The sequence below is a fragment of the Seriola aureovittata genome, chromosome 3 (assembly GCF_021018895.1).
Source record: "Seriola aureovittata isolate HTS-2021-v1 ecotype China chromosome 3, ASM2101889v1, whole genome shotgun sequence".
In the NCBI taxonomy this organism is placed as follows: domain Eukaryota; kingdom Metazoa; phylum Chordata; class Actinopteri; order Carangiformes; family Carangidae; genus Seriola; species Seriola aureovittata.
The window spans coordinates 13,505,640-13,515,388 of NC_079366.1; the positions used below are offsets into that span (position 1 = coordinate 13,505,640).

At 40.9% G+C, this 9,749-nt stretch overlaps 1 protein-coding gene across 1 annotated transcript in view; it reads right to left on the reverse strand.

Annotated features, from left to right (window-relative positions):
- pkn1a (protein kinase N1a) overlaps nucleotides 1–8,031 on the reverse strand; it is a 48,471-nt gene extending 40,440 nt beyond the window's left edge. The window contains exon 1 of the mRNA XM_056372297.1: nucleotides 7,163–8,031. Within this exon, the coding sequence (XP_056228272.1) occupies nucleotides 7,163–7,183 (21 nt within the window). The 5' untranslated portion in view covers nucleotides 7,184–8,031. The remainder of the gene's footprint in view (nucleotides 1–7,162) is intronic.
- Between the last annotated feature and the right edge of the window lie 1,718 nt (nucleotides 8,032–9,749).

The window sequence follows — 9,749 nt, forward strand, 5'->3', positions numbered from 1 at the left end:
ACGGAGGGTTGGGATATTATTTAGAGACTTTTGCCCAACAAGTGAAAAAACTGTACTCAAAAGACTACCAAAATCTTTTTAGAAAAGAACGCTGAAATTATGGTTTTATTACCTGTTAAATCAAAGAGCAACAGCTTAACAACCACATGCCAAATAAACCAGGCTAATGTCAAACATGGGGGGCAAGCTTAATGTTAAGAGCGCACCCTGACTGCCTAATGAGGCTTACACATTTCAGCACTTATGTTTTCTGGTTGCAATGAGAGCTCTAGGGAACCATGCCTAGTTTATCCCATTAAGTTGACCGATATTGCTTTGTTCATGAACTGTTTACCAGCAGGCCCCCTGCTGTGGGGAAACTGCCATGCTTGAATTACCATAATGTGTGGATAGGGAGTGGCTATAAAAGCAGTAACACTGAAATGCTGCTGTAGATATACAAACTTGTTACTAAATCCTTATCACAGCATTCTGTTTCCTGACTATTCCTCCAAACTTGTCAACACAGCTGTAATGTTGCATCAGCTTATATATCCACAAATATCTTGTCCTATTAGGGGACAGTACATTTCCCCAAAGTGAAAACCCATTGCAGAGATTACAGCGTAATGCTCTCTCCTCGTCTAGTTCTACTAAAAGATGTCTTTGACCTTTTGATGTAAGATCTGAGGGCATGTTGTGTTTGACATCCACCATATTTCGAGGGTTTTCTTTCTCTACATTTCTCCAAAACAAAATTTGAGCTGTCAGTTTATGCAGCAATTCCAGAGATAGTTAACCTAACTGAGTGGCTGTTTAAACAGCATGGCAGCGCTGAGCGATGGGGCTGCGATCGATGTATGTGGCCCGGGGGCCCTTGGCACTGCCATAATGAGAGGGGGTCAAGGGTCAAGGTATGTCAGAGTGCAAGGCTGCTGGTGTTGACAAGCCAGTTCTGCGTCTGTGTGAGAAGAAGAGTGAGGCATTACTGCTGTACTAAAAAGGGAGTGGTACCAAACTTGTGCTGATGCAGTCACTTCAGCATCTGTAATCCATTCTGCCTCACAGGCTGAAAGACAGAGCAGAGCAGTAAAAGGTCTGTTACATTTATGTTTTGGCTGAGTGACCCACCCTGACCTACTTGCTTCTGTACGTCTTCCTGGCCACTCCTGCTTTTTCCAGCTCTCCCAGAAAGCTAGTGGGTTTCACTGGCCAAGGGTGATAGGTGATATCATGACTGTGTGTGAGCTCAGTGTTTCTGGCCTGTCTGTGTGTGTCATGGGAGAAGGAGGGGTCCATCTGAAGCTGGAATGCAGGGGTACATTGCTATGAGGTCATGAGAATTATGGGATGTTTGTGCAGAGGGAAGGCGAGATGTGAAAGAGATAAAAAAAAAAAAAAGAAAAGAAAAAAAAAGTAAAAGGGCAAAATCCACGGAGAGAAACATTATCTTACGAAGCTGCTGGCGTTCAAACCAACTATGAAAGTGGGATTTCAGTTTACATGTCGAAATGAAAAGCTCACACATTCTCACTCATCCACTGGCAAACACAACCCAAACACCATACACCCCCATAGATATATGGGACTTTACTACCAAGCCTAAGGGTGGGCAGCTGGGTTGGTTGGTGAGGGTGTGGTCACTAATGTACTCCAGCCGGGATGAGGAAAATGAACTCACAGTGAACTGAATGCAATCTGGGCTGCTATAGCGTCAGACAATACAAGCTATTGTACTGCGGCGGCTGTGTAGCCTCATCATCAGCATAATGCCCTTTAGACCTCCCCTTCCCTCTACCCTTTACCCTCCACCCCTAGCAAAGCCTTACCCACATCTGAACTGATCCTACCATGATCCAACTACAGCAGTCATTTGGCCAAGTCACAGTGCTGCACAACTGCATTTCGCTCATGAGAAAATGGAAACGCCAGGGAAAAATGTGTGCGAACAGCTGGTTAACAGGACAAAACGTTAGAAGCCAACTAACAAAACATCAGAAAACTTCCTCCGAAAAACAGAGGTTTCGTGGTTCTTCTTGCTGATGACTGCTTGAACTATCTGTCACTAAAGTACTTTTTAATATAGTCTCGCTGATGTGTACTGAGAACAATTAAAAAAGGGGGGAAGTTAAACTGCATCAAACATTTATTTTTCATTATTGACTGAACAGCTGATTATCGTCTCGATTCATCGTCAAACACCAGAAAGCTGTGAAAAAAGTCAGTGAAAAGATTTCTAGGGCTCAAGATAACATCATCAAATGTCTTTTTTTGTCCAAGCAAAATATCAAAACCAAAAGATAGTCAATTTACTTTAATGTTAAACAAGGCAAAGCAGCCAACTCCCTACTGTAACATGGACACCATAGGCAAACACTGAATACGGCCCATCAGAGGACACTAGTCTAAACGTGTCCGCATATCCCTGACTGAAGTATGAATAGAAATGCATCCGAGTCCACTGTCGGTATCTGTCCGAGGGAAAGTGAAAACCTTGAATTGACATTAATGCTGTCTAACACTTATATACAGCAAGGATTTTTCCCCAGAGCAATGGATTTGCAGGGAGCAAAATGAGAATTCAAAAATCTGCCTCATTTTTTGTTTTAATTTGTAACTTTGCTGGTAAGCAATGGGACGGTATTAATGCCTCTTTTTTTCTCGTACCATCATGCACAGGGTGGGTAATCATTTCCTTGAAGGTCAGACAAAATACAGAGCACAGTCAGTAGAGCAGATATGAGGTTATGATCATGTGCTACAAGCCTAAATATAGCATTATTCATGTGAGATATTGTATCACATGATAGGGCGCAAAGAAAGTCCTTTTAGACCACATTGTTTTATGAAACTGAGATGCCCGGCAGAAAAATGAATGGGAATACTAGCTCAGTCTAGCTAAGTCTCCAGTTGTTCAGCTGTTCCTTGATGCATTATTGTGGATTCTGTCTGCCTACATGGCCACGGGGCAGCGCTGAGAAAAACCTACTTTGTGTGCATAGCTGTCTCCTTACGTCATGGTAAGGCTTATGGGAAGTACTCATATGCATTCCCTGGAGTGTCTGACTCTGGATGTTTGTATCAGTGTGTTATATCTGAGCTTGTGAATATGAACATTTGTGCTCACGTACATTTCATTAAACCACTGGAGTTGTGTCTAGGTTGTCTGGATCATTTCTGTTGAACATACAGTGTGCAAAACGACACAAGAGCAAAAACTACCGCACATTCTTCCACATACTGTACAGTAAAGTGACACATCCCCCCTCCATTCCAGTCTTGTCTCCCCTCTAACCTTTATGAGGAAGTGTGACGCAGTTGGGTTCAGAACTTCTATTGGGGCTATTTAATATTGTCTTCCTGTGGGGACAAACAAATGGCACTGCATGGGAGGGGTGTAGCTCCACTGCCTGCCATATATCTACAATAATGTAAGCTGTAAGGGGAAATCCAACCGACTGTACACATCAAATTCTTTTTACAGGTCTTGGGGATCACAACTACATATGAGAAAAAAGTGTTTCCAGAGGGAGTTGCATGAAATCTGGTTGTGTGGAATTAAAAAGAAGTGAGTTTACAAGACGTCTGTAGTCTGCTCCTCAGCTCTCCTTGAGGCCTACAAGCTACATTAAGCACTATAAGCATAACACGCCTGAATGTCTAGTTGCATTGTGGGTAATATAGACACCAAGTTTTAACGAGGAAGAATTGAGAAAAAAAAGGGCAATATCTTTGGTTCCACTGCACTGATTTGAATGTTTTTTTCCATCCATCCATTAGCTATACTGTAACACTCATCCTTTGAGGGTAACGGGAGGGCTGGAGCCAATCCCGGCTGACCATGGGCGAGAGGAGGGGGTACACCCTGGACAGGTTACAAGTCTATCACACGGCTTTTTCCCCAAACTGTCCATCATGACCACAACAATCTTCCAGAGGTGTAACGAAAAACTCAGAGAACTCTTTTAAGTATGCACAAACCACAAAATCATATCTCAGAAACAGTTAGCAGTCTCATTTCTGCAAAAAAAAAATGTCACAAAACTGTAGTTAAGTCAATCTGATGTTAAGTCTGGAAGTGAAAACGTACTTGATAAAAAATATGGACAGCAATCTTTTTCAATCTATTTGTCTGGATTGTTTGTTTGTCCCTTTAGAAAAGGACACAGTAAGAAAGGCTTCATGGAGACTCACTGCTGTCCCCACCTGTTGAGTCTTGAGTCTCAAGACAAATCTTGACACCTTAAAACTTTCCCAAGCTGAAACAAAATATCTGGTAAGTGTCACAGCATCGTCTGAACTCAGAATAACTCAGCGATGAAACTGGTGGTGTGATGACTAATTTCTTGCTCTTGTTTACGGTCCAATACGAAAGCTCCTGAGGACAAAGAGGGGAATAATGGTTTCCAGTGTTCTCAACCCATCAGCCACTGAGAAGACCCTCTCTCCTTTTAACCCATAAAACAAAGATCAAAGAGAGAACATCACCGTTCTCCATCTCTTCTTCACGGTTTTCCTTCTTTCATTGACACTTCTTCTCTAACAGATACAGCAGCCCATATGGAAAAAATGTCTTAGTAAAAAGTCATCACTGGTGGGTCTTTTCGTGCTGTAGCAAAATCAGCTGGCCTCATGGTGTAGTGGTGTACATGATGTACATTGTCAGACTCCAGCCTCACTAGGTGGTTGATTCAAATATACAATTTTCAATCAATGACAAATCTCCCAAACTGGTGGAGCGGGCAAACTAATGAGGCACAGCCAAATGTAGCTGTATCTGATTGGCATAGATTTTCCAACCCTTGTTGTTTCTGGCACACGGTTAGTGTAAAGGCTCTTTTACATTTGTTTAGTGAGTAAGCAGTCTAGCCAGCGGACATCAAGGCACCAAGACTAGAATTAGACCTGGTTGAAGTTGCAAAAGAATCCAGCACAAAGCATTTAAAAGCAGTCAGATAACATGCTGCATTTAAGCAGCACAATTAAACACAGACTGTGGCTGATTTTATTACTAACACGTGCTGGGGTTCATGACTTCCTGACAGAAATTAAAGGGCAAAAGAAAAAACCGGATAAAGGCGCAGTCAGTGGAGACAATGTGAAATGTGTACTGTGACATGCCAAAGATAAAAAGTTGTACCGCAACAAGCAATTATTCTTGACACTAGCTCGCCTGGCAATTATTTTCTTGAATAATAGTGTGATCTAAAGTTTTAGAAAACACTGATGATAGTTCACTACAATTTTCTAAAGCTCCATTCCTGATGGTGATGTCAATGTAAATTGTTTTGTTTGAACAAAGTCCAAAGATATTCCATTGACAATGATATCAAACAGTGAGAAGCAACAAATCCTCACTTTCAAGAGGCGGGACCCAAAGAATATCTGTGATTTTTCTTGAGAAATGACTTGATTTGATTGATTTGATTATCAAAACACATGGCGATTATTTTCCTATTACAAATCGAAACTGATGACTTGTTGATTAATCAACTAATTATTTCACCTTGAAAATACTTAATGTCATTCTGCAATAAGGCTGTGAGCAGACCTGAGGAAAAATACTTAACCTAGATACAACTCAATGCCAAAAAGATGTTTCTTTTTCATCTTGAGTGACTAAAGAAAAAAGAAAGGAGCACATCCTGCACAACTGAGCGCTCAGTCGACAGCAGAGTAAGCTATAGGTAAACAAAAATGTCAACACCCTCTAAATCCTGTGTGAACATGAATTCTCATGTGAGCCTGTATTTAAACATCAATCATAAACAACACACCTTGCTCATTTATAATGCAGTGGAGGAAAAGGCCAAATATAGGTGATATGGTTGATGGAGGAGGGCAAAGAAGGACTGTCAAGCGTTTAGTTAACATTTTATGGTGTCAGGGAGTCCTCCACTCACACATAATAAGAGGAACACCGGTTCCTCTTACTGTGTGTGTATTCACCTGCATGACAGCACGAGCACCCACATTTCTGAACTGTTTGCAACGCCACACCTGCATGTCAACCGATACACAAACCTCACTCCGACTTAAATGTCACAAACTCTTTTGGAACAACGGCTCACTAAGTTCAAAGGTATGTATTTCATTATGCTCATCTGCCTCCTCATTTCCCATCACACTCCCCTGTCAGAAGAATTTCAAAATAAAAGTCAAGTAGATGTCTTAATGATAGTGTCACTCAACACTTACTGACTCTTGACAGCAAAGCAAAATCAATAACATAATGCGTAAATGCTACATCAGGAAATCATGGGTGTTTTCCCTCAGCGTTCAACTAATCCTTGTGAAATGCAAAGTAAGAGTTCTTCCTGCCTCCATACAGGAACCAATACCTAATGGGAGTTGGGAATGATGTGTGTATAATATGTGTGGTTTTATAACAAACACCACTATTGTGTCTTGCATGTACTCGCTGCATCTCCACACACAAGACTTTGTAAGACCAATGGACCCACGTCATGGTGAACACAACACATTACAGTACAACACCAAGGTGACTGAGCTCTACTGAAGCTCTGTGCATCTCTCCAAAACCAGAAGGTTTCCCATTGTACATTATTAACAAGAGACAAACTATCCGTTTCCAATTCAACTGAGTGGTTGGTGGTTCCTCACAGTGGGGTTCAAGGGCCACCAAAGGTCTTCAAGAAGCCTCCTGACAGTCAACGAGCACATCAGGAATATTTCACCCACCATCACAACATGTTAATGCCTGTTATAATGGTGTCACTTGACCACTGTACAGACATGTCATTTTGTATTTATTTATATCTTAACAACCTGTTTTCTAGTGGATTTTTATTTGATCTGCAGTCTATAGGAGTGTTATAATAAATGTGATCTAATAAACAATATTATGTTTATGTTTCCTAATTACCTAATAATTTGACCTCTTCAGCCTATTAAAAAATCTTTCAAATCTTAAGAGAAAAAATCATTCTTAGAGTAAATCTCGCACAACTTAAGTCATGTGATGAGAAGTCACAAGCAGATATTGCTTTATTTAAAGCCATAAAATTGGTAACCACTGATCTAATTTATTTATTTCAGTTGTATATGACATAAATATCTTGTTAAAAGATCATCCAAGATGCTGTCAGAGAGAATAGGTTGTAAGTCAATTCACATAGTTAAATTAGGTCATGAATGCAGGTTTGCAACTTCATCAACTTACTTGTATCGAGTCGTTCGCCATCGTTGTCTCTGCTGCTCTGTTTTCAGCCTGTGCAGTTTCACAGACAACCTGTGCACATGTGGTTATTTGTCCCTCAGGTCAGCGCACTGTCTCCTTTTCGTGACAATAAAATAAAATGATAGTTGGGGAAGAATTGGCTATTGGTCCTGTGAGTGTTATCTAAACTTTATACAAACAGTCTGTATTGACACAAAGGCAAACAGTCAAGAGGTAATCCGCATTGTTGGCTTGGCTGGCCGCGCCTGAATTGATCCTCCCAGCGCTTTTCAATGTGTTTGACCAACGTTAGCCCTCACTTCACTCACATAAAAATGCATTCACTTATTTATCTTTTTTGAAGACTGGTCATTCGCATAAGAGCATCCACACAAAACTACTGAGCTGCAGACTCATTGTCCATCTTCTTCTGTGGGTGCTTGCCATTCAACAGCTAGCAAGAGCCCCATAAAATCCGCCAGCAGCGGCTCCTCCGTCATGTCCTGCTGAAGCAGACAACACGAAATGAGAGAAAGACCCTTCTTCCCTCTCTGCTTTTTCCCGGTAACATCCGTGAAACACGAACACGCCTCAGTCTCTGGTCTGTATCACATGCCACACACACAAAAAAAAAGCCGCCTGTCAGTCCTCCAGCAGCCGCTCACACAGTCACAACGAGGGACAATAGAAAGATAATCTGTCCATTAAATATCCCGCTAGCTGGAGTCAAAAACGCTCAAACAAAAAAAAAAAAGACGTCTTTCTTCGATGTGGGTTAAGACGGCATCTCATCACATTCAAACAGCGGGTAACTGACGGGAGAGGAGCATATACACACACCACTTGTAAGCCAGACCCAGCTGCGCGCCCCCGACGCTCGAGCGATGCCGCCCGGGCGTTTATTGGTCCGGGGCTGGGCGGCGAGGGCGCGCCCGGATGTATCATGTGACCTGCACTAGCTGTTGCTGTTAACTGTAACTTCTAATAAACCAACTGTTGAATATGTCAAGTTAATGAGGACGACACAGCGCTATATTCAGTGGTAGAAACAGTAAACTAGTAATGTTGCAATGTAAAAAATAGTCTGCTGCAAGTAAAAGTCCTTTAAAACTTTATTTCAGTTAAACTTCATGAATGTATCAAAAAGGCTTATTTTAGAGGCAGTATATTATTAGGACGCATGTACTGTATATTATTATGTTAATACATTACAGTGTTTAGATTATTTATACTGGTGTATTAATAGGTATTCGGCATTCTAATATTGTAGCTGGATGAGGTGGAGCTATTAACTAGCATTTAACTACTTTACATAATGTGGGATAGTCTCATCTACGGCAGTATATTTTATTCTATGAGTTTATCATTTATTTTCTGAGGGCAGGGTGATTTGGTTTCAATATAATATGAGTCATAACAGGGCCAGCCTCACTGATAACAATTCCTATATTGATAGTTTTTATTGTTAAAAGCAGCTAATGTGTAAGGGAGATACATATGTTGTGATTTATGAAGGGAATGCATTGCTAATAGGCTACATCAGAATATATTTGAATTACCACCAAATAATTTGCCAACGGCGAGTCATTTCTTTTTACTATTCTCTGTTAATTACTTAATCACATGACATTTTTCTAATGGTAAACAATAAATGCAAAATAACAAAGAGGTCATCACTGCATACATGAACACAACAGCAGCAGAGTTGCTCCAAATATTGCAGCACTAAGGCGAGCATTTATGTGCCCAGGATACTAGTATGGACACTCAACACAAGACTTCATATCAGTAGTATCAATGATCTGCAAAGCAACTAGTGACTACAGGTACAACAATCAGGTAAATGTAGCGTAAACAAGTGTCTGCAGTCATGCTAATGGCTCTGTGAGAACCTTGCAATGAGCAGCTCCAATAATGACAATGCAAGCCTGTTGATGTTAAGCAGGTACAATGTTTACCCTGTTCACTGTCTTAGTTTATTGTGTTAGCTTGCTACTTACAGCTGAGGCTGAAGGGAGTGTCATTAGTTATTGGTATTTGGTTATAAAACAAAGTACTGGACAAGTTAAATTTTTGACCCAATGATGTCACTACATGAAAAGTCAATGGCTCACCAAAGTCATTAGGATTTATCCTCTGGGAACCATAATGTCTATACAAAATTTGGTGACAAATCATCTGATAGATGCTGAGAAATTTATTAGGATAAGTGAAAACTTATCCTCAGTCTGGGCCTCAGTCTGGGCCAAAGCAGTGGGTTGACAGTGCCAACCACAGGTCCTTCTTATGGTGGTGCGAGTAGATGCCTTTAGTAGATTTGATAGAGAAATTGAACTGGACCACATTTGCATAACTGATTTGCAAAATGAAAATTTGCCAGCAGAAAGATAAGAAGGAAGCAGGAACAGAGAATAACCCCCAGCACTCCAGGAGACACACTACATAGCGTGGTAATGATCATGATAAGTTGACCAGTTGTTCTTAATTGTTCAAATTTTCAAACAATCATCTCTGTCCTGTTGTCAGGATGTTTGGACTAAATATTAGTTTTGAGAATTTAACATCAAACTGCAATGCTGTCTTTGTTGGT